At 33.8% G+C, this 24,458-nt stretch overlaps 5 protein-coding genes across 7 annotated transcripts; 2 read left to right on the top strand and 3 right to left on the bottom strand.

Moving 5' to 3' along the window:
* Positions 1 to 357: 357 nt before the first annotated feature.
* On the bottom strand, positions 358 to 5,631 carry LOC141687152 (uncharacterized). Its single transcript, XM_074492321.1, has 10 exons — positions 5,373 to 5,631; positions 4,563 to 4,721; positions 3,156 to 3,336; positions 2,682 to 2,738; positions 2,512 to 2,582; positions 2,161 to 2,239; positions 2,025 to 2,084; positions 1,346 to 1,446; positions 1,182 to 1,242; positions 358 to 982 (listed from the first exon to the last, which is right to left on the bottom strand). The coding sequence occupies exons 1-10, from the start codon at positions 5,525 to 5,527 to the stop codon at positions 596 to 598; spliced, it is 1,311 nt and encodes a 436-aa protein (XP_074348422.1). The 5' UTR covers positions 5,528 to 5,631; the 3' UTR covers positions 358 to 595.
* Positions 5,632 to 7,958: 2,327 nt separating this feature from the next.
* LOC141683939 (F-box/kelch-repeat protein SKIP30) lies at positions 7,959 to 13,151 on the bottom strand. 2 transcript variants are annotated; one of them, XM_074488749.1, is made up of 2 exons: positions 12,971 to 13,151; positions 7,959 to 9,293 (listed from the first exon to the last, which is right to left on the bottom strand). In XM_074488749.1, the coding sequence occupies exon 2, from the start codon at positions 9,216 to 9,218 to the stop codon at positions 8,181 to 8,183; it is 1,038 nt and encodes a 345-aa protein (XP_074344850.1). In that variant the 5' UTR covers positions 9,219 to 9,293; positions 12,971 to 13,151; the 3' UTR covers positions 7,959 to 8,180. The 2 variants fall into 2 exon arrangements, with proteins under 2 accessions (XP_074344850.1, XP_074344851.1); XM_074488750.1 differs by lacking the exon at positions 12,971 to 13,151 and adding an exon at positions 11,191 to 12,940.
* Positions 13,152 to 14,893: 1,742 nt separating this feature from the next.
* LOC141683941 (non-specific lipid transfer protein GPI-anchored 5-like) lies at positions 14,894 to 16,205 on the bottom strand. The gene is made up of 3 exons (XM_074488751.1): positions 15,825 to 16,205; positions 15,600 to 15,722; positions 14,894 to 15,114 (listed from the first exon to the last, which is right to left on the bottom strand). The coding sequence occupies exons 1-3, from the start codon at positions 16,141 to 16,143 to the stop codon at positions 15,002 to 15,004; spliced, it is 555 nt and encodes a 184-aa protein (XP_074344852.1). The 5' UTR covers positions 16,144 to 16,205; the 3' UTR covers positions 14,894 to 15,001.
* Positions 16,206 to 18,562: 2,357 nt separating this feature from the next.
* On the top strand, positions 18,563 to 19,746 carry LOC141687080 (non-specific lipid transfer protein GPI-anchored 16-like). Its single transcript, XM_074492238.1, has 4 exons — positions 18,563 to 18,949; positions 19,043 to 19,069; positions 19,161 to 19,214; positions 19,324 to 19,746. The coding sequence occupies exons 1-4, from the start codon at positions 18,601 to 18,603 to the stop codon at positions 19,533 to 19,535; spliced, it is 642 nt and encodes a 213-aa protein (XP_074348339.1). The 5' UTR covers positions 18,563 to 18,600; the 3' UTR covers positions 19,536 to 19,746.
* Positions 19,747 to 21,398: 1,652 nt separating this feature from the next.
* Positions 21,399 to 24,134, top strand: LOC141682488 (uncharacterized). Of its 2 annotated transcripts, none has more exons than XM_074487181.1 (6): positions 21,399 to 21,505; positions 21,817 to 21,897; positions 21,966 to 22,061; positions 23,141 to 23,244; positions 23,398 to 23,534; positions 23,864 to 24,134. In XM_074487181.1, exons 2-6 carry the CDS (start codon positions 21,838 to 21,840, stop codon positions 23,944 to 23,946), a joined length of 480 nt encoding a protein of 159 aa, XP_074343282.1. In that variant the 5' UTR covers positions 21,399 to 21,505; positions 21,817 to 21,837; the 3' UTR covers positions 23,947 to 24,134. The 2 variants fall into 2 exon arrangements, with proteins under 2 accessions (XP_074343282.1, XP_074343283.1); XM_074487182.1 differs by having other exon boundaries at positions 21,451 to 21,505; positions 21,832 to 21,897.
* Positions 24,135 to 24,458: the final 324 nt, after the last annotated feature.

Here is a 24,458-nt window from a genome sequence, read left to right as displayed (position 1 = left end):
TTAAGGTTACTACTAGAGTATAACATTATATGCGGTACAAATCATCTTTTTGACTTCTAATGTTAAAGCATGCGTATAACAACGATGTTTCATCAAGTCGGAAAATGTAAGCCAATTGGATTGTCGCTGTTATACTTCACTCTAATGGCACTATGGGACCGTGATGCTGAAGGAAGATGGTGATATGACCAACTTGAAGTAGATTCATCTTATTCTTAGAGGTGATATGTTGACGGATGGGGTGCATCGGTTTGTCACAGAGAATCCGATGCGAAGTGTTTAATGGTTAAGCTCGCTCCCGAGAGGTCAAGAGTTCGATTACTGATGTGTACATGTGTAATTAATTAACAAAAAAAATCTTATAAATCCTAGTCACAAGTTGTGTGCGTAAATATTTAAATTTGTGTAACAAATTTTCCGAATTACAAAAACAAATATAGCAAATCACTCATTTCCTAATCCTTGTAAAACATCAAGTTACATAAAGAATATCTATAACTACAATTACAACAAATATCACTAGGTAGTGAACAGACGGTCAGAGTTCAGATTTAACTGTGGAGTTATGCAGACACTAACGGCCACCAAAGCTTTGTTATTTATACTTTTTCTTGTCATTCCTGCCTCTTTTCCTGTACTCTCTGTTCTCCACATTGTACTGTTTTTTAATTAATAGATTGTCCATTGCTGTTTTCACAGCTTCAGCAGTTTTTAAAAACACCTCTTCCTCGATAGATAAATTACCCTGCAATGTCTCAAGTAATTGTTTTCCGCCTGGTATTTCGCTGTCTGCCAATATAACTGGTTTATGCTCAGCGGATTCTGCACTGTTCTGCCCGAGACAGGAAATAGCTCTCACTCGGGCAAGAGATGGCGAATCAGAACCTTGCAAGTTTGAGACGCCCATAACCAGCCATAATAATTCTGACGTGGCAGTACTCAAACATGTGGGAATAAAGCCTTCTTCGGTGATAGCAATTTTCTGTTAGAATTGTCAAATTATATAGGGCAAATAGAGATAGTATAGTAGGAAAGAAAATAAGGTTTCATCTACCACTGCAGAAAATTAAAACTAGGATCTAACGTATAATACACGACTGACATAGAGAAGAATACATTTTCAATTATTTTGTCTGCACTTCTTGACACAATATCTAGTAGAATTTCAAAAGCAAATGTACCTTGACAACAGAAAGCGATTTGATAGAGAGATTGCACCTCAGAAGCAGTACTCCTGGAAAGCTGCAATTCATACAGATGACTGAAAATTAGTATTTCTCTGTTGCAGGCTAACAAATAAGTAACAGAAATCATCAGTATACATGAGATTTGTCAAGAGACATACCTCTGCGCAGCGACCGCAACAAGTGAACCATCCCGGGAAGCACATAAATCAGTAATTACGGGAAGAAATTCTTCTTCACTCCCATTAGAGTGTAGCCCTGCCTGTAAGAATAAAAGAAATTTCCATCAAAATTAGGAGAGGAGATAAACCTTGAACATTTTTTAGTTACAATAAACATACTACTTAATACTATACATATTTCCAAATCAAAGCCACCACGAATTTATCAGACAGAACCCCATATACTAGATACCATCTGGTCTTGAGCGATGGCTTCTTGATAGGTTCATATTTCTAATGATTGTGAAATGGTAAGTCGCATCATTATAATGCTGCTGGAACCTGTCAGAAGTTCCATGATGACATAAATCATGTAATGGGACAAAAACGATACAAACTTTGATGCACACAACTATAAAACCTCGCAATGCCAATTGCCACAGTTATTTCAAGAGTGCAACAACTTATCATTTGCATTTACAGAAAAAGGTGCATTCTTCCATACTATAGACTTTGCTTGTAAATAATAACTACATATTTTACCAGTGAAACACAAGATCTGACACACAAACAAGACCTAACACGAGAATTATATACTATACTATACTATTAGTATATCTTTAAAGTCAAATTAGGATAACACCATAAATGAAATCAGGGATTTGAGCAGTAGATGTACCTCTGCTCCAACTTCACAGGTATGAAGCAGGGATCCAGATGCATATTCCCACAAGCGGACCTGCAAAGCAACAATTAGAATATTTGTGTTTTTATGCTTCAAACCTTACAAATCTGTATTTTAAAAAATAACTTACTGTTGAATCACCACTTCCAGAAACAAGAAACCCCTGCGGATAATCCTGACTGCAAACGAAGGTGAAACAGGATACAAACCTGCAGATATGTGAGTCAACAAATCTCATCGCGATTGTAATATGTAGGTTCATTTTTGAATTCAGTATCTGTGATAATGACTCCGCTAAAATCTACATAATGTTAGTTGTCAAACTGGAGATAAGTGGGATTGAAATCTGGTTATCTAGCAACTATAGCACTCTAATCTAACATTTCTTTCTCTTTTTACTGATTGGGGGGGGGAGTCTTTTCTGTAAATATTTAATGCTACATTATTCAAAAAAATATATAGCATATCATAAGAAACACACTTTGTATGTCCAAGGCAAAAGCTTTGTATCTCATGAGCTCCATCTAGTGGCTTTGCGGGAAAGGCAGTAACCTGTTGATGGAGGAGAAAAAAATGGTAAGGTACGCCAAATTAATGTGAATAAATTATTTTAACAAAATGAAAATACTTCCGAGCAATAAGAACACTCACACGAATTTTAAAATCCCGATCAGCGCTAACAATATATTTCCCATCTGGAGAAAAATCCTGCAAGATGTTAATCCATTATGATTCTTATCACTATGATATAATGAATCAATGACATTAATGACAGAATGGTAAATATTTTACCACTACATCTACTATATGACCTAATTTTTTTTATTTAAAAAAAAGAGACAGATACAAGTTGGGTCGCCACTTCGACCTGTAAATTGCATAATGCTACATTCATAATTCATCATTAAATTAGACTGCTGCAATGACCACAGTGACAATCATGTTAAAGGCAATCTCCCAAAAACTACTGCAAAGATTATGTGAAATAATTCACAATTCAATCATATGATTTTCTCAAAAAGGCAAGGGGTTTGACCGACTGACTAATGCCATATAACTATCCAAACATTTATATTTAGTAGAATGAAAAACTGAAGAGGTCATGTATCAATATGCATCAGTTACCAGGCCAGTAATGATGCTACAATAGTGGGAAAACATAGATGCTGGTTTCTTGTCAATCACAGCTGAATTTTCGTGAAGGGCTTCCAGTTCCACAACCCAGACAACTCCAAATTTGTCAGCAAAACTAACATACCGACCATCATTGCTTATTGCAACTGCAGTCACTCTTTTTTCAGATGATCTGTTACAGTTTAAACCATAATTAAAAAAATAGAATTATTCATGTAAACTCAAGTAACATAGCCCTGACAGAATCTTAAGTAGCTCGTCTAATATTAAAGCACAGGTTAAGTTAAAGCACCACACCTACTGCTCATAATTTATTATCAGAATGATTTGTACATTTAACAACAGAGATATAAGTTTCATATCAAAATGGTCATTCTACAATACTAAAATTCTCAAATTTATCGCTAAAAATTTAGGTTCTCAAATTCATCACTTTAAAAACAATGTATACTCTGTTAAATTTTGAACGGAAGGATCAAATTAGCTGTTTTCCACATGGCAAAAATCTGACTCGGCAGTTATTGTCAATAACAGTGATACTAATATAAGAGAAGGGTATAAAATGGTCACTATATAATAACTAATAAATCAAATGTACCGCCAACAAATTTAGGCCTTCAAATTTGGCCACTTTTAGAACAAAATGTATAAATTGTAACTCTTGACCCATCATAAACCTATTCTCAATCCTTTCGCATCTACAATGCTTTGTTATAATATCTTAGAATAGAATTGGTTTTGATAATATTGAGAAAGACCTGGTTTGACACTTGGACTGATATATTATGCTGTTAAAGCGTAACTGAAGGTACTTTATATAATAATTAAATATAATTAGGTTGGGGTTAAAATGATGGAGTTAAAAAAATGGCTTCTCTTACCATACTTTTCAAACAAAAGTACTTACTTCCAGAAAAGAAGTACGTAATTGTGTACTTTTTCCTGATAATAAGTACCCTTACAAGATTACACAAACACGCCATATCTATATATCTATATATATCTATATATTTTTTGACAACTGGTAAATATATAATTCCCAATTTAATATTGACAAATTTGAGATATTGGTTACTATATAGTGGTCACTTTGATATTCAGCCATTTTCTAATTTTAATGTATTGCCACACAACGTGGTCACTTTGACATTCAACCATTTTCTAATTTTAATGCTATTGCCACATAACTGCCAACCCATTGCACAGTGAATGCCACATAACAAATGGCCACGTAAAAATTTGGTGTGGGATACAAATGATAACAAAATTTAGGCATCAGGTTAACCACAAAAGCCAGTTGTTGAGAAGTGGTTATCAACACAGAACTACAGAGATGCTAGATTTATTTTAAAAATCTACACCTGAAACACTTGGAACTTTCTACATATGAAAACTTACACATTATAAATGCACTGCCACGAGTCTGTAGTCCAAATCTTAACAATTTTGTCATCACCTGCAGATACAAAGAGCTTCCCGTTTGCACCATAAGATATAGCTCTAATTGAATCTTTGTGCCCACTAGAACCATCCCCCAATATTACAGGACAACCTCCTCTGAAGAAGGAATTTAACAATATTTCATTAAATTGATCAAAACACATTTTACTCTTAAACCATAGTTTTATTAAAAAAAACAATAAATATGAACCAAACATGATACATAAGACCATCTCCAACCCATTACACCAATTTGTTACACTGTTTACAAAACCAAATCCAATTTACACTATATTACACATAAATTGTCTTTTGTCTATTCTTCAAACTTTTCCAAATATAATTGTTTTGTTGAGATATATAATTGTTTTGTTGAGATACAATATAGGTTATACACTATATTATAGTGTAGAGATGCTGTAATGTAGCTTCTTCTCTCGTCTAGTCTTGTCCATAAAGACTTATGACATAATATAGTTTGAACTTCTAATCTCGGTGAGACCGCAAACAAACAGTATGATTTTTTGCATTAATCATCCCTAATCTTAATCGCGAAAAACAAAATATTGAAAGCATACCATAAAATGTAATCAAACTAGTATAAATTTGTTTAAATAGAGCAAAAATATATAGTGTGAATTGGGAATGCACACATTCTTTTTCCACAGTGTTTGGAAAAAAATTAATTCGAAAATTAAATTGTAGAAAATTAGAGACAAAATAAAACAAAATAAGGGGAAAAGGATAGGAGGATTAAGGGGGGCATACAGGAGATTAAAAACGCGGAGGTCCGACCCGATAGCAACGACGAGAGAGTGTTGGGTCGGGTGGACAGCAATTAGGGCAGGAGCTACTTCTAATTCTCCCTCTTTGTTGTTGTTGTTAAGCTCCGCCTCTTCTGTTGTTATTGATTCTACCTCCATTTTTTCTTAATTCACTCCCTCGCTTTCAAATATTTTTGTTAGGGTTTTCGGGAGGTTTATCGTAGTATTGTTCCACTTACATAAAAATTAAATACACAGCAAGCAAGGGTTTTTTTTCTTCCTAAAACTATTAAACTACTACTGCAGTGTTTTTTCTATTAATGATTTTTTTTCATTAATGAATTTTCCTAAGATTCGTCTTTTTTTGTTTTAAAAAAAAATAATTTGATTATGTTGAGAATTTTGGATTTCTCACAAAAGTAAAATCAAAGTTTTATTGGACTACATTGATTAGGTAGTTAGAGATTTTTTGAAAAATACTTCTTTTTGAAGATTTATCGCAAAAATACGATTGTTTATGTTTTTATTTGTAAAAAGAAAAGAATTCTCATTTTTTAAAAACGTAAAAGAAATTACAAATCGTAGTTTTGCAAATATTTGCAAACGTCGTAAATAAATCTAGGAAAAAAGAGTATTTTTGATAATTTCTCTAATAATTATTAAAATTAATTTTTAAGCTCAATTTTAATTATTATAAGAACGTATCTATACATAGGGAATTACTCAATTGAGAACCTCTATTTTGATGTGATATGAGATCTAATCTCGGCCCTTAATTTTTATTAATTTTTTATAATCTAAACCACACATTTCTTATCCCTTCTTCCTTCCCGCCAATTTCATCTCCTCTCTTTCTCTTACCTCTCACCTGCCAGAAATCATTCACACACACTTGTATACATACATAATATATCCACCTTCTACACTCTCCTCTCTCCACCGCCCCCACCCTCCGCCACCCGCCTGATCAAACTTCCACCATTTCTTTTCACCTCCGCCACCACCATCCACCATTGCCGCCTGACCTCCTCTACATCTTTTACAATACACATCACATACCTCTCTTTTAATCTCCAACTCATCAACTCTCTCCACCGCTTGTTTTCTTTCCCACCGGAACATTCACCGTCGATGCCGGAATCCCAATCCTTAACAACCACTTTCGTTTCAAAATCACTGATGACAGAGATTTACATGGCCTCCTCTATACCCTCATTGTAAAAAATCCGTTCAACCTGTACATATTTAATTTATCACAAATTTTGTTTTTGTGTTATGCAACATCTATGTAGTTTTAATTAGTTAATTAGAGTTTGTGATGATTGTTGGGATTGATTGAGGTCGTCTAATGATTTTTCAGTGGTGTGATTCGATTTTGGTGCTTATAGTTTATTTGTTAGTGATTTAAATTTAAATATGGTGGTCGGAGTTTATGAAAGGAGCTGGTAGCCGGATCTGGTGGACATAAATAGTTGTTAGATGTGGTAATTTTAGGTTGTCGAAGGTGATTTTTTAAAATCTGGATTTGATTTTTCAATTTTTAGGTGGTGATTTTTTATTTTCCGGAGGTGATTTTTGATTTGATAGGGGTGATTTTGTATTTGACGATGGTGATTTTCCGGTGGCTGCCGGTGGTGGTGGTGGCGGTGGCGGTCGGTGACGATGGTGGCCGAAAATGGTGGTTGGAGGTAGTGGTAAGCAGAAAGGAGATATGGAAGAGGTGATAGTTAGAGATGATGATGAAATATAAAAGGAGGTGATAATTAGATCGAGTAATTTTTGTGATGATATTGGTGATCATAGTCGATGAACGGAGTTGGTGGCCAGATCTGGTGGATAAAAGTGGTGACCAGTTGTGATGATTTTTTTTCTCCGATGTTGATTTGTTGTTTACAGGTGCCCGGAGGGGTGATTTTTGTGTTTCCGGCGGTGATTTCTTATTTTTGACAGCGGTGATTATATGTTTGACGGTGGTGATTTTCTGGAGGTCGTCGGAGGTAGTGGTTGCCGGAAATGGTGATGTCCGGCGGTTGGAGGCGGCGATGGTTGGCTGGTTTAGAAAGAAGATGGGGGAGGTGATAGTTGGTGAAAATGATATTGAGATTTAAAATGAGTGGTGTAGATTAAAAGTAGTTTTAAATTTTGTGTGGTGTAAATTAGATCTCATATCTCATTTTAAAATGAGTTCGTTTTTGAGTAAGACCCTCTATACATAATTAGGATATTATAATTCTGAGAGAGAAAAAAAAAGAGAAGTAAATATAAGCGTATCATAATTATCTGAAGTTGTTAAGAGCATAATCATAAAATAGCAACCATAGTTAATTATTTTAGTAAATGTAAATGATCAAACATGTTTGAAAATCAGTAAAATTAGTATATGTATATATATTTTTTCCCCTCGTTTTTGCCCTTGCCTACAACCAAGTACAATTGCTTAATAAAATCATGCAAGCCCCAGTGGTAACACTAATAAAAAGTTGGCAGCAGATCCTAGAGATCGGAAAAATGTTGAACTTATGACAACTGAAGGGCTGTGTGTATGTAAACAATAAACAATCAAACATGAAAACGAATGGGGGCACAAACAAAAATCTAAGTGCAAACCTTCATAGCTAATAAGTTAATGTTATATATTTTGTGTAGCACCTATTACAAAAGTTCCTTAAAGAACATTAAAAAAACAGAGTAGAACATTATGGTTTACAAGCACAGAAGGAAACTTCTAAAAGTTGATTTCTCTATCCAGCGTTCCAACCTTCAAGGACAACAGAGAAGAACTCAGAAACTCAACCGTCCGCCAAAGGAAAACCTATATTCTCAGCTGTGTACAGCCAAATACAGTTCCCCTGCATCGGCTCATTGGAGTTGCTTGCCGCCAAACAGGCCTCTCAGACCCAAGCGTCAAGATATCAACATCAGACACTTTCTTGATATCCCAGTTCCAACGTTCTGGCCCAATGACTCCGCCAATGATGTAAATATCATCTCCCATACCTGTCATTGCAAACCCGATTCTCCTACGAAACTCTGAAGCCGAAACAACCACCTTACTTTCTCCTCCCAGCAGCTTATGTATCAAACCATGACTCATCACGTATACTTCACCCTTAACTACTGCCATTGGACCCTGGAGCGATAAACAGTCGTACACTGTCCAACCCTGCCTTTCCTTATCATATATCTGCACTGTTGACAATCCTTTGTGCAAGACATGCATCTTCCCCCCTATAACCACTCCCGTGCAAGCAGTATTGTGTGCGCGCTGAAGGTCAGGTATTGAGGCCCAGACATTCTTTTCAGGATCGTATATTTCAGCTTGAGAGATAGATTTTCTGCAGCTAGTGAAACCACCAGCCACAACTATCTTACCATCTAGTACGCAGCATGCAAACATTGCACGAGGCACTAACATGGATGCACACATAGTCCATTGTCTGGTAACAGGATCATATGACCAGACTTCATCAGTGGCAAAGCTCCCATCATGGTCACCTGTTACAAGATCAACGGCATCACTGCCACCACCTAGAACAAAGAGTTTTCCAGCAGTGGAGACAGCACCAAAGTACGCAAGATGCCTAACTTGTGATGGAAGTACAGGGAGGGTGATCCAAAGGTCACGCAGGGGATCATAAAGCTGCCACAGGTTTTCTGGATCATAGGCACAAACACACAAGAAGTCCTCCGTGGATTTAACTTCTTGCCTAGTTTTGAATAATTCAGCACTGTGAACAACAGCTCGCCAAGAACGAGAGACCAGTTCCAACTTAGGATGAAGGTAGAAGGGGACACGAGCTAGACATCTCAGAGCAACAGCATCAGGGAGGCCTTCAATCAGTTCAGACATAATGGCAAGTATGGCAGCCTCTTCAGAGGTATTCCACTGACCTAAAACTAACTTTCTGACCAGTCTTTAAAAGCACTGTAAAGTATAAAGATGACGATTAAGATAGCCTGAAGTATAAGTTTTGTAGAAATAAATCATGCACATTGTGAAATTGGCTAACCCGATTACACGTAAGTTCAGCACACAGATACATATTAGTATATTACATTCATGCACATGCTTAAAAAAACAAATAATTTGCCCTATATTATATATCCTAATCACCATAAGCCAATGCAGATGATAAGATACATATTAAAAGTACCAGGGAAAACAACACAATTGAATTAAAGTCTTATTATTCGTAACTGCACACTGTCCTATCAAAGAAAGCAATCACTCTCATAGAGACCCATGTTATCTATCATCATAAAGAGCATAGTAAAAAATTTTAAACTACAAGGATGCTTCTTCTTTTAAAAAGCTAAACACCAAATGCTATGGCCAATGTATACAGTCAAATTCTACCTCTTAAAGAAACCGAAAAACAATATTGGCCTTATGCAACTGTTGATTATGCTATCCATCAATTACTTTCAAAAAGCAAAAGAAAATACAACAGGTAACTCATATTTGGTATTGTAGCGATCAGTTTATTTGATCCGATAACTGGTCTAGTTCTACGTTGACCGCCACTCATGCAAAGAAATATTCATTTAGCACTTAAAATTGAGATGCATGATACAGTATACCAGTCCTCAAAATCTTGTATCAAAACAATAATCAACTTTCTGGAGGAAAAAGGGGTCTATACCACTTTGATATCATGCACGAGTTCTGACTTCTAAACTCCTAAAACCCTTGGGTAGAGGGAAAAACTTGTATCATAGTCAAGAACTTAACAGAGAAAAAAACACCTTTGTCGACATTGTTAGAAAATCAAAAGGTACAAGTTTTTTTTTGCTAAATGAAAAAGTACAAAAATTTAATTGCACAAGAGTAACTTCCCTAAACATTCACTAATAGTCAAATTTATTTTAAAGATAAATATATGATACAAAGAAGGAATCTAAGCAATGTATTGCTATTAGGGTAAATTAGTAGAAGCCTAAAAGCGGCCTAACAAAGCTATCTAAGCAACGATGAGCGTGATGTTGAACCTTTGAGATATCCGATAAAAACTCTGACCACCTCATGTTAATTGGTACCTAAACCTACAGAGGCCTAGCAGAGAGCTAATTGACTCATTGCAGAAAATGTTCATATGAAGCATTGACGCCTTAATTTACATGGCACAAAATAATTGAATCATATCTGGAGTCAGTTATTCATTTGAAAATAACAAACATTCCAAATAGTAATTAGGTAGCTAACATCAGCACACAATGCAGAAGCTTAGGGTGCCATAAAAAGGATTAACATAAGTTGTCCGTGGTAAACTGAAACCAGTGCAACAGAATTCACCTAAATTATTACAAAACAGACACAGAAAGCGAGAGGTTTCATTGTATCAACAAACGACCCATCCTAGAAATCACACGGAAGGAAAGGACTATGTAAAATACATTTTCAAAGCACTTAAAATGGAAAACCTTAGAAATTAGAATATCTCAATCCAATCTTTCAAAAAATTTGATGGAACACCAATGATACCAAATTCGAGATAATTTCCCGAACGTGTATGTATGGAAATCATATCAAGAATGTAGAGAGCTGAACAAAGTTTAATGCATACACTAGACGTTAAAAACATATTATATTCTCCCTCAACAAAACCCCTTATATATGGCCAACTATTCAAAAGCAACCCAATCACTAGCATGTCAGTTTATACCAGTGGCACCACAGTCCTAAAGGAGCAAAGAAAGGAAGGGTGGTTAGCAAACATGAATAAACAAAGGGTTGCCCTTAAGGACCATATAAATAGAGAAAAAAAATATGTTCTATACAACACATATTAGCTATCTTTAAAGAATGATCTATAACCTCTAACCTTTAGTAGGGTGCAATAAAATGCTTTATGGTTTATAAGCTTCAGGTAGGATGAGTACCACGCCATCCCAAGTAGCAACTTGCAACCATTCTCAATAAGCATTGCAAACATACTTTTGTGAGATAAATGTTTCACGCTTGTATGACAAAAGAATGGCAGAAGAACCCTCTTCTATTTAAACCTCAAGGTCAATAAGGTCCGTACACATCTATACATCTAAAGATTATAATTTCTATTTTTTAAATAAAACCAATATATGCACATGTATTAATTACACACACACAACCACCCAGCCACCCACAAACACACACACACAAACACACACATGGTTTATCTATGGACATGATATAAAAAGCTCCAAATAGTGGACTATAGTGTTGTACATTTTGCATATAATGTTGTACATTGGAGCTTGATTAGTAAAGAGTAAATATTTTTTTGAACAATTCCCTTCATCTATTACATCTATTGTAATGAAGCATTTTTTTCCTTAAAATAATAATGAATATAAATTAACAATAAAATAACTCTTCAAAGAAAGGAAAGTGATAAACAAGAAATTAAACAGTAGCAAATCCACTCCAACTCCATCTGACAATTGCAAGATTTTAAAGTTGCTTTATCCATAGGTCTGTATCTCAATGTGTAGGGACAAGAAAAATGATAAGTTTTATTCAAGGTAAACCTCACTACTTAACCTTATCTACCCAAATTATATATAAATTAGATCTCTAATTATCAGCTGATCTTGTGAAATCCGAAACCATAACAAGATAGACTAAGCTTCTACATATGGCAACATCATCAAGTTCCACAATTCAAACAATAAGATGACATATATTATTTGTGCTTGTAAGCTGATTTTGTGCTAGTAAGCTGATTCAAACAATTCAAGTTGATATGCATGTTTCAACATGTGGAACAAAATAACTTTTCAGGCAATAAGAATATATAGTAAATATAAGATAAAAATTCATAACTTGAAAAGAACATACACAAAATGGGAAAGGGGAAAAAAACCGTCTCAGTCATTCGCCCGTGTCGCGTACTATAAAGAAATTTTAAAAAAAGGGTATCCGAAAATAAAGTAATATAGGAGAGTACACAGAAGCAATAAAATCTCTTATAAATCTATCAAACTAAACAGGAGATACCTCATGTCCTAAACACAATTTAAACATCATGAAACATCCGCCTTGGCATTCATATATAAAAACATTAATGCAAAGACATTGCCTTAGCTTTAGAACACTAGATCAGTCATTCAAGTGTACAAACTCAAGGGCAAACATACTAATTTAAAATTGGTTGGCATCAATTCAAATGACAAAGCAAGCCAGAAAACAAAGGAAACACATAAATTCACTGAAGATAACTAGGAATGGGGGTCATCAAATCAGTAAATTGACAAACTAAGTTTTCCAAACACCTATACCTATCGAAATATAAATCTAAATGCATCCCTCGAGTATTCAAACAATCAATGAAATTGAACAACAACTAATATCAATTACATACAATCCACAAACAAAACCAATCATCTTATACAATCAAAAAAAGATCATCAATAAAAAACCCAATTCTACAATAATCCCAAAAACACATCAAACACAAACACTCAACATTACAAAAAAAATGTTCACTAAGATTTCCAGAGTTTTGACACACACCCACTAAAAAAATCAAGTCTTTAACATTATGATTTAACAAATTTCACAAATAAATAAAAAAACAACTAAAAACACTATAATTTCAAGAAAAAAAGGAATAAAAATTGGACCTTTAGAGTATGTAGAAGCCCAAAAATCCAAGATTTTCGTGAAAGTAAGGCAAGGACAGAGAAAGTTGTAATGGGGTTGAGGCAAAGAACAAGAAAGATGAACAAGTAGCGTTAGATGGCTGCGAAGATATGCGTGAGAGCCTTTTTTTCTATCTTTATTTTATTTTCTTGTAAAAATTGTTTATTACTTTGTTATTTTCACATAAGAGAAAACAAAAAGACAAAAAAAAACGTTAAAAGAGGGCTGGGCTTGTTCCTCTAGGTGTTACATTTTACAAGCCTAAAACCAAGATGTATATTGAGATTATAAACATGTAATTATTTGAATTTTATTTTATAATAATAAATTTTGTAGTAACAAGGATAGCATTAGTATCGATCACATGGTAACTTGAGAGAGTGGACTTTCTAAACCTAGAAATGGAATACAATGTTCTGCATTCAAGGATATTCCATGTTCCTCTCTTTGATCTTTTTTAGAATGTTAATTTATCTCATATATTGTTCTAGTTTAAATTGACGCACCTCGAAACACAGCTCAAATGTAGAAGAAGCAAACGTTAATTTTTTTAAAAATTTTTATACTGAAAATTTTTAAAATCTTGAATTTACAAGGCCAATCTTAAATTTACAAATATTTTATTGAATCCATGAGAAAGAATAAAAAAAATTCATAAGAGTTTTGATTTTAATAAAAAATTATTAATACGTTTTATCATAAGATTATTTGTATAGGGATTTAAAATCCTAAAACGAAATAAAACAAGTCTTAATTAAAAGTAAATAATAATTAAAAATAGCGTGATTATGCGATTTGCTCTTCGACAACGTGAACATGCCATCATATATTTTTAAAATTGTGACTATGCAGTATTCAGCGTGATCATACCTTTATTTTTTTCACACACATTACACTATTAATATGTTACAAAAATGTTACAAAAATCCTCAGCAAAATCGGTTACATATATAATATACTCCCTCTGTCCCTAAATACTTTTTTCATTTGTGTCGGACACGTTTGCCAATGCATGTTTTTGATTATTAATATATTTAATTTCGTATTAGTATTAAATATAAAAACTTCACTGTATTAAAGTACTCGTAAACACTAATACAACAAGATCACTCATGATTATGTTTGATCTTATAAATTAACCGTAAATTAATAGTCAATCGCTTAACGTGAACAGTGACAAAAGTCAAAATGGAAAACGTATTATGGTACGGAGGAAGTAATAAATATTTATTTATTAAAATTATAAAAATAAAATTAATCTATTTCTTACAAAATTGGTTAGATGGATGAGTACTTGAAAATTGCCCGGATAGTTGATTCGAATTAGAATATAAGCAAGTATATTCGCCCGAGTACTTCAACACCGAAAACAAATGCTCAAAAATTTAATCATTTACTCAAATTTGGGAGGTAACCCCATGAAAATGATGGAAAATATTAGAGGTCTGAAATATTATTATAAAAAATTTTCCCATATATTTTATAAATTATAACTTTTCTAGTAATAATATGGGATCCCGCGTGCATTTATATGTATCCATGAATTATATTTGAACACATCTCATGTCAAGTCACTTTATTTTGTAACTATTTTGGTACAACTTTTGGGTAATATAGCATTATTCAAAAATGATTTTCAAGTTCTATAAACTTGACGTCGAAAGTCTTATATAAAAGCTTCTTTTGAAGAATTTTAATTTGAGGGTGACCCCAAGCGTGTTACATATGCTCTTTATTATATTAATATTCTTGTCCAACAAGCGCACACCCTTTTTGTAGCTTTTTTTTCTTCAGCAGAGCCCCCCACGGCACTCTATGTTTCTCACTGCATATACGTGTGCGAACTGTAGACCATGTATAAAATTTCAAATTTACGTTAATTCATTACAAGAGTTCCAAGATTACAAATTATAATACAAAAGATAAGTACTACAATTCCCTCATTCACACACATTAAATTCAAAAATAAAAGAAACGTTCTAATCTCTTTGGAAGCTAAGCATATATAAGAATCAAGAAGAATATATAGCATTCAGGAGTACAGCCACTGAAACTTTAAGTGAAAACTCAAGCATGCTTCCTTCAGATGTGCTTCCGGTTGTTGGCACAGTTTTTGATGGAGTCCCTGCATTTTTGGTGTTTCATTACATTAGTAGCAGCACAATTCAAGATAACATGAAGTGTTTGACGGAGTTGGACATTAAATTTTAATATTTAGATGAGCCGAACTGCACTCGTTGACGGGGTCTCAACCCAACAATGAGTTTACAAGTGACAAGGAGTATTAATATTATATAAGATATAGTTATGTCCTTCCTTTAAGACACAAGGTTAAGACAATCTGATTACTTAATAATGAGTAAAAATCTGGATTTTGCTTGTTGTACCGGTTAGTTCAGGGCCTGGATTTTATTCCACTTAAATTTTTATTGCTTCTTTGTGCATGTGTTTTATCACGTTGGTCAAAGTCGAGGTCTTTGCTGTAACAACCTTTCAACTTTCAGAGTAGAGATAAGGTTTGCTAAATATTACCCTCCATGGTATGGGTACTCTGTGTGCAGGATAAGCAGGGCATGTGTATTTTGGTTTTTAAGTGCCCTTAGTTCATACCTGAAGGAATGCTAGGAACTGATGGAGTAGTTGGAGTAGGAGGGGCATCTTCAGAATCTGATGGGGAACTTGTTGGAGAACTTACTGGGGTATTAGCTGAAGAGGTTGGTGCATTAGCCACAGCTGTTGAAATGGCGACGACATTCAGATCAATATTTAAAAAATGTGATACTCATTAAATGCACATATAGTTATGTATGTATAAATCATGATCTTATAGCATACCATTGCACTGGCTAAGTGGAGGAGTCTGCACATTACAAGCACCAGGAAGTGTCAAAGCAAGAGTTTGATTAACAGCGATACCCAAAGTTGCAGCACCGCCATTTACTAACGAGCACAAGCACTGTGGTTGTGACTGAACGACATTGGAAAGTGTAGAGCAACATGATGATGATGGTGTTGACGAATTCCCAGTGACAAAGTTCAGACACGGGGACAAGCCCATGAGCGCACTTGTGCAACCCGATTGAGCCCCGGCTCCTCTGCAGAGCATCACAACAAGGACTAACACCAGACACATCTGAATTCCTTTTGGAGCCATTAGTTATCAATGAATGTTTAGTGGCAAGAGCAGTGAGGGTTTGCAATAACTTACGAGTGTTTGTTGGCTTAAGACTTGAATGATTGATTAGTGAGGGAAGGTACTATATTTATATGAGATTTTGAATACAGGAGGCAAAATATGTACTAATTTAGGTAATTTTTAGGTGGCCAACTCTTTTGAGCAAGGGTTCACTAATAAATACACAGCTTCAGCCTTCTAAAATGGGATTACTTAATAATACATAATGCACAGCTGACTGTTACACATAAAAGATACATGCAATATTAGAATAAAAAGGATCTGGTAAGCTCCTTCATTAGGTGAACCTACCATGGCTGAGTAGACAAACTATTGTCAATATTACTGTAGGAACTGTGCTTGGGTGTGCAAGTAATGGTGTCATTAATCTGATTGAATCCTCAATTTTCTTTCATAATTACCAAAGACTTGGTTGTTGGCTAAAATTACCTTGATGCTTGGACATAATAAACTTCTGAAGCAAATATCGTTTCTGCTTTAAGAATATATGGTGGTTCTGCAATCATAAAAGTACATACATGTGTTTGCAGAAATACGCCTTGGTTCAGTCTCAACTCTTAGCTAACATGTTACTTGAGTTTCCTGGTAGAGGTTCATCGTTCTATAACTTACGAGTTTGTGAGGTTACGTTACAGCATCAGTTACATCAAATTAATTGTACATTCTGTCATGAAAGATTACAAGTAACAGATGCTAACATGATTCCAGTGTTTCTATGACAGTTCCAACAAATTTTGTAATTAGCAATCTTAAATTTATATGTTGCCTTCTACATGATTGGATGTGATAAACTGAACACGGGAATAGTAGAAAATGCAATGTGCTTTGATACTAATTGTAATTCGTACACAAGGGTTAGGTTTTTTTTATGGAGTGTGTAATGTTCATTAGCATCAATTTTTTCTTTCCAAGTGTGCAAACTATACTTATATTGTATAACATAGAGCCATTACATAAAAATTTGTGCGCATAAGTATTGAAATGTTGGTAAGATGAAATCCTTTGTCAACTGTACTTTGAGCTGCTGATCAAGCAAAATGACGAGTGTTACCAGGAACTTTGCATTGGTTGTCAAAAAGTAGCCAATATGATGGATGTTCAGCTGCTGAATAGTGTCAGTTTCATGATCTGATTTAGTAATAGAAGTGGTCCAAAGGAGAACATTTGAAGCCAACACCATGCCTGAGATGTATAACATTCAGTACATTAATACTCGCAAGGTTCCTATATATTAGTACATATTAGTTTTCAGTAATACCGAAGGGGAAACAAGGATTCAGATCCACGACCTTTTCCATAGGAGAAGAAAGTGAGGCATGAGCTTGTCACTAGGCTGTCCTCAATCTTTGTCGTAGTAGTTCTTTAATTGGTATTAAAACATGTTTGCATAATTGCATCTGGTTTCTATTGTAAATCAATTCGACTCTTTCCTGTGTAGGTGTTACCCTAAACCTTTATGCCAATTATTTAAGTTCATCGCATTTATCTGTCAGTCAAGAGTCATACATATGGTTCCATTGTTTCTTTGTGGCTCAAGTTTTATTTCTATATCTTTGCGCTTTTTCATTTACAGATTCTGATTAGCAGAAGCAATGTGACTGAGCCTGAACAACTCATGCAATTTGTGTACATTAAAACAATGATGGGCATCTTGTAGTCCTCAAATTAAAGCCAAACTTCGCGGTGGTGCAGCCTGAACGAGTCATGGATAGACACATTTAAACCACTTGAGAATCCATCAATATATTTCTCAGGATGCTGATAAGCGAAAATCCCTGTGATATATTAAAGTTTAAGTATATTAAAGTAGAAATTTGAGTTGAGACTAGTGTGTACAGTTTAATGTTACAAGGAGACAGGGCTCTTCTGGGGCTTAAATATGTCAAATTAGCCAGTAAAAGTTAATATAGCCCTTATAGGTCAACATTGGTGAGCAATTCTTAAACTAACTGTAAATTCTTTAATTGTTTTATGAAATAGACGATTTTGAAGTAGGTAGTTGGATAACTAACTCTGTTTTTTAAAAGCAAGAATTATAAACTGTTGATTGAATACTTAAAATCTTTGAGACAGTTGTCCTGTAATTGAAACATAACTACAACTCAAAATGTTGCAGTAATGGTTCTGAACTAATCAAAACCCAAGAAACAAGATGGATTTTCTTGTTTAAGAAATCTGACTTCCAACACTCTACAACTTATCACACGCAACAACCTAACTAGCAATGGGAGGCATTTCAATATACTTGATTTTTATCATCTTCCTTAAAGTAGTTCAACTACAAAACTACTTATAATCTACCCTTTTTTATGCATCATATAAATGAACCATCTTAAACCCTTTCTAAATTCAAATTGTCTATACTCCTATCATATAATTTACATACTTCTCTTTTGAATCTTCCTTACCTTACTCATGGAAAATACAAAGGTTTTTCAATATCTAAACACAGTTTTTGCAACTACGTTAATTTTATCAATTACTTTTGTTAATGGCCAAATTACCACACCATGCACAAATCCGATGATTACTAGCTTTACCCCTTGTTTGAATTACGTAACTGGAAGTACCGGGACTGGGAGTTCACCGACAGGAGATTGTTGTGGGGCATTACGCTCTCTTACAAGTACTAGCATGGATTGCGCTTGTCTCATAGTCACGGGAAATGTTCCATTTTCACTACCTATTAACCGGACATTGGCAATTTCACTTCCAAAAGCATGTAGAGCTGCTGGTGTCAAAGGTGTTCCAGTACAATGCAAAGGTCTAATATATTTCTTTTATATGCATTGTTTAGATTTGCAGATGACAATGCTTCCAGTTATATCATCTCTAATACTTTCTTCATATGTTGCAGCCTCTGGTGTCCCTCTACCAGCTCCAGGTGTGTTTATTTCTTTGTACTGTTTTCTCTATAGATAAGGTAACATTGGCCAAAAAAATCTACACAAATTTTCTAACCAATTTCGTTGCAGGGCCTGTTTTGTTTGGACCGCCTCCTCCACCTGCGACTGCAGCTTCTCCTAGAGGTATTAGTTACTAACAAAATAAATTAAGAAAGAACATTGAAGTGATGATTTATATTCATAGGATCCACAAATTTATGATAATAACTAACAAGGCCTATTCTTATGTCAGGCTCAAAAGCAGCAGCCGCAGCACCAGCAAGTCCTCCAGAGGAAACCACCTCAGTTGGCACCCCAGGAACAAGTATACCTGCAGATTCTCCAGATGCAACTCCGGGGATTCGACCTGTTTTCAACCCAACATCTGCTTCAACTCCATGTTACACTTTGTCACCTTCTCTGCTGTTGGCACTTGCAGGAACCATTATTTTGAATTACTATTAGATAGTATCCCCACCCCCTCTCATTGGCTATTAGTCTAGTTTTGATCATAAATATGGGTGTTAATTTTTTTGAAATTTTCTTTCTGGCGTGCTTCTGAACTTCTTCAAGGAGACTAAAGTGTCATGTACCATACAGTTGCAGTTGTATATTGATTCAGTAGCATCATTTCATTTGTTTTCTTAATGAAACGATTGGTTTCTTATTCACTTGATTTATAATATGATGATTTTTATCCGAATTATCTGACTTTGTATGTGTATATATGGTAACCAAAAGTTGATCAGATTTTCAGATTTGTAAGGTCTTACTTCAAATAATACATGCTGTGCCAAGGCGCGATGGTAAGATCGAACTGAACCAAGTTAACATATTTTTTTAAAATGAAATTATTTGAATATTTTTTCAAATGGTATCATTATATTTTTAACGTTTTTATCTATAATTCACCACAACAATAATAAATTAGGATAAGTATTAATATTACACTATATTTAATCTATATTATTATATTAAAAACGAAACATTAAAAATTTGATTGGTGGTCTTGATATTATTATAGTAAAAACGAAACATTAAAAATTTGGTTGGTGGTCTTGATATTATTATAGTAAAAACGAAACATTAAAAATTTGGTTGGTGGTCTTGATCATTCAATTTGGAACTGTCATATCAATAATCTTATAAATTATTATACAAAAAGGATAAGTTTCAAATTTCTATCAACAATATATTAAAATTAAAATTTATAATATATAATGATAAAAAGGGGTGAGTTCTATGGAGTCCACCTTTTTATCGGAGTCCTCGGAGTCCATCTACGTTCTGCAAATAAAATATATTGTAAAACGTGTTATTTTGCAAAACATGTTACACAAATAGCATAACTTCAACAAAATCATGCAAATCTCATATATTTACGGTACAATATGTATGTTCTGCAATATGTTCTGCAACATGAACATTTATGTTCTGCAAACTAAACATGTTTTGTAGAATATATATTTTTGCAATGTTCTGCTTGTAAAATGTATGCAATCTACAAGATTTTTGATAGAATAGTGATGTTTGTCGAAAAATAATATGTTTTGCAATATTTTAAGCTATATTTTACTTGCAGAAATATATGGACTCCGAGGACTCCAATTAAAGGTGGACTCCATAGAACTTTAATAATATATAATAATAAAAATATTGCATGTTTATATACTAATCTATAATATCTATACTATACTATAATATCCGGAATGAGGTATAATTTGTAGTTTAATTAACCTCTCATTTTGGTTATCTCTTTCCATCACGTCCGTTGGATCTTCTTCATCAAATAATTAGAACCGTTAAATCCAAATACTAAAAAAATACACTCCACAAGTTTTTAGGTTCGAATCCTTCAACAACAAACATTTATATTATTATTTATAAGGATACATATAAGTTCTCAAGTTCGAATCATGTTAATAACAAACAGTTATATTATTTATAAAAATATATATATAAGTTTTCAAATTCGAATCTTACCTACTAACAACAAACATCTCATTATTATTTATGAATAAGATCTCATCAATTATATACTATTTGTATTATTTCAATCTAACTTAAAATTATATTTATATAATCATTATTTAGTATTTAATTATTTATATAAAATTTTAATAAAATTATATGAAATAAAATTAAAAATATATAAATATTAATCAAGACCCATAAGCTAGTATAATTAATATCTGTTCGAATGTATTTAACCCAATACAAACACTATAAATTAAAACCCACATTATATTGAAAGAAAGAGAATTCGAATTTTTGTTAGTTTTTGACAGGATATAAACAAATTCATTTTAAATATTAAGAACAGACTACAGAGTACTTAAAAAAAGTACTTGAAAAATTAACACTACCTAAACTAAAAAAAGACAATTACAAGTGATAAACCCTAAAGAGCTACTCGCTTCTGCGTTTGGAATCTGGTACTCTCTTCTTCTCCTCTTTTTCTTCAATCTTCATAGATCATGCTTTGCCTTTATACTCTTACTGTACCCCAAAATTATTACCATTTCAATTTTAAATCTTCAATTACTCTGCCTTTTATTTTCTTTGCATTTCCTTTTCTTTTGAAATGGTCTAAACTTTAACTTATAATCTCAAAGTTTTTATCTTTTTTACATTACCAACAAAGGGCCAGACCTTAATTTGTATATATATATATATATATATATCTGTGTGTGTTTATAATTCTATTGTTAAAGTTTTTTTCTTGACTAATTTTGAATTTGCCCAGTTTCTTGTTTATTAGTTTGCGATGGGTTGGAAAGCGGCTCAGAAACTTATACACCACTGGAAGATTCTCAGGGGAGATAATGTGAGAGTCAAGGTTTTTTTGTTTCGATTTCATGTTCTGCTTGTGTATTTAATTTGATTTTTTTACAGGTAATGATAACCAGAGGTAAAGATAGAGGGGAAACTGGTCTTGTTAAGCGTGTCATTCGATCGCAGAATCGTGTCATTGTTGAGGGCAAAAATCTGGTGATGTTGCATTTCTTTTTATACTATAAGTGGTTGTTTTTGTTGTGTGATAAAATGTATAGTATTGTACACCTGCAATTTTTATATATAGGATGTGTTGGTATGGTTTGTTTGAGTTGTTGTCTTGCCGGGTTATGTCTTGAAGAACTGTATCGATAGTTTTAACACTATGGTTGAGATAAGTTCACTCTCTGTAGCTGTGTGTTTTTTATTGCTTATTGAACATAATAAACCAATTTGTAAATTCATTTTAAGGGTACAAATATATAGTTTCTTTTGTTAGAGGTCAATCTGTGGAATAAAAACTTGAATGACACAAGATGCAATTTGGTAACTAAGATGTGATTTGGTTTCGGGATTCTTTACCATTACAGAATTTGGTTTCAGTTTATAGTTATAAATAATGGGCGTTCATTACTTTTAAAGGAGGATATGCTTCAGAAACATATGTTGTATCCACGGCTATGCTGCTGTTATCTACTTGATAAGAGAACTGCTCTAGTGCTCTCTATTTGTGTAATAGTTCCCGTGGGAAGTTATGTAATCAGGATCTTTCAAATTCAGTGTTACTTTTGCATTTAGACAGAAATATGATACATTTTGAAGCTTGGTTATGTTCCTCTTTTGCCTGTTTTTTTTGCTTAACGTCTATTTTAATTTGTGCTTCTCTTAGAATGATTTCCAAAGAGACTTAAAGCTGTTTGCTTTTCCCCAAAAGATTGTACAGGAGCCCCCACAGAATTAATGCCAATTTGCCGTTGTTCTGACTTTATTTGGCATTTGGCAATGTAAAAATTATGCAAGTGTGACAATTTTCGTGTACGGTGCTGGAAGTATGAAAAGTAATATGTTGATTTGAAATTTGTAACATCCAACGTAATTTCCCATTAAAGCTTTGGTTTATATTATAGATACGGAAGTTGATAAATTGTTTATTTATTCTGTCAAGTCGACAAATGATTGGTCTATTCTATCCATACTTTTTTGTCCTTCCTGTACCTCCACTTAAATATCAGATGATATTTGGATCTGCAACTACAAGAATTGCCTATAATATACTCAACCTTTTCTCCTTCCAGGTGAAGAAACATATTAAGCAAGGTCAAGGTCATGAAGGTGGAATTTTTACAGTAGAAGCCCCACTTCATGTCTCAAATGTGCAAATTGTAGACCCAGTTACAGGGTTTGTAGTTTTAGCTTCCAGTTACTTATTCATGTAGTTGTAGACCATGCTGCTTCCCTTCTTTTCTTTGACATGTGCCTTTGAATGCTTGAAAATTGTGTGCAGCCCTAGTGTTTGTATTTCTAAGATAATTGTTGGTGGTACTTAATGCAGGAAGCCATGTAAAGTTGGAATTAGATATTTGGAAGATGGCTCTAAAGTAAGAGTTTCTAGGGGGATAGGAGCATCAGGGTCCATAATTCCTCGTCCTGAGATTTTAAAAGAAAGGACTACACCCAGGCCGACAGTTGGTAAGTGACCGAATTACATGCGTCTATTTGTCTTTAAATATGAACAGATAACAAAGTCCAAGAAAACAAACACAACAATAAAAACACGTTAACAAAGAAACAATGTTGAAACTAATACTCCTTAATGAATAAAGACCAAAAGTTGTACCAACAATCTAACTATCGAGCCTTTGACATGTAGTCACTCTATTCCAGTAGCTCCTTACAGTCCATGTTGACAGCACATCTCTATGTTATGATTGATTATCTGCTTTAACTTGTACTTCGTAGAAATTGTAGAGAACGATTAAGTTAAGTTAATTGTTTTTTATTGTTTCATGTTTTTGCAGTTGGTCCTAAGGATACAGTCATGGATTTGGTTTTGGAAGAGACTTATAATGGGAAAACTGGAAAGGGCATGCCTGATCTTTAAGTGGATTGTTTCTTTAGCCAAACCGAGTCCCAGCCCTTGACACAACTGCTAAATTGAGTGGCAACGAGTTTAGATTTTGTTATGAGATGTTCTTTTATGTTGATCCCTTGAAGATCCGTGCTGCCAATTTTCTTATGCTATATCTTACAAGATCATAAAAAAAACTGTATGCCAATTTTCTTATGCTATATCTTCCCAGTGTAATTTTCAATGATCACGATAAGAAAAATGAACCAAAAGTATAATGACAAGTGCACTGTGCACCTAAAGAACATTTCCTTGGTTAGACAAACGAACTAATTAATGGAGTTAAATTATTCTTACCAACATAAATTAAAAAGAACATAAAAAGAACATAAATTGACACAACATGATAAAGGTCTAGTTCGTCTTGGCATCTGCCATGGTTTGAGTTTACAGAAAGTTTCAGAGTGAGTCTCTTTACCCCATTTTAATATCATCAAAAACCAGTTAACCCATCTATTCTGCAACGAATCCTATGGAGAATATCA

Source organism: Apium graveolens, chromosome 9 (assembly GCF_009905375.1).
Source record: "Apium graveolens cultivar Ventura chromosome 9, ASM990537v1, whole genome shotgun sequence".
Classification (NCBI taxonomy): Eukaryota; Viridiplantae; Streptophyta; class Magnoliopsida; order Apiales; family Apiaceae; genus Apium; species Apium graveolens.
Note: the sequence above shows the minus strand (reverse complement) of the source record. Positions and strands in the feature narration are given on the sequence as shown.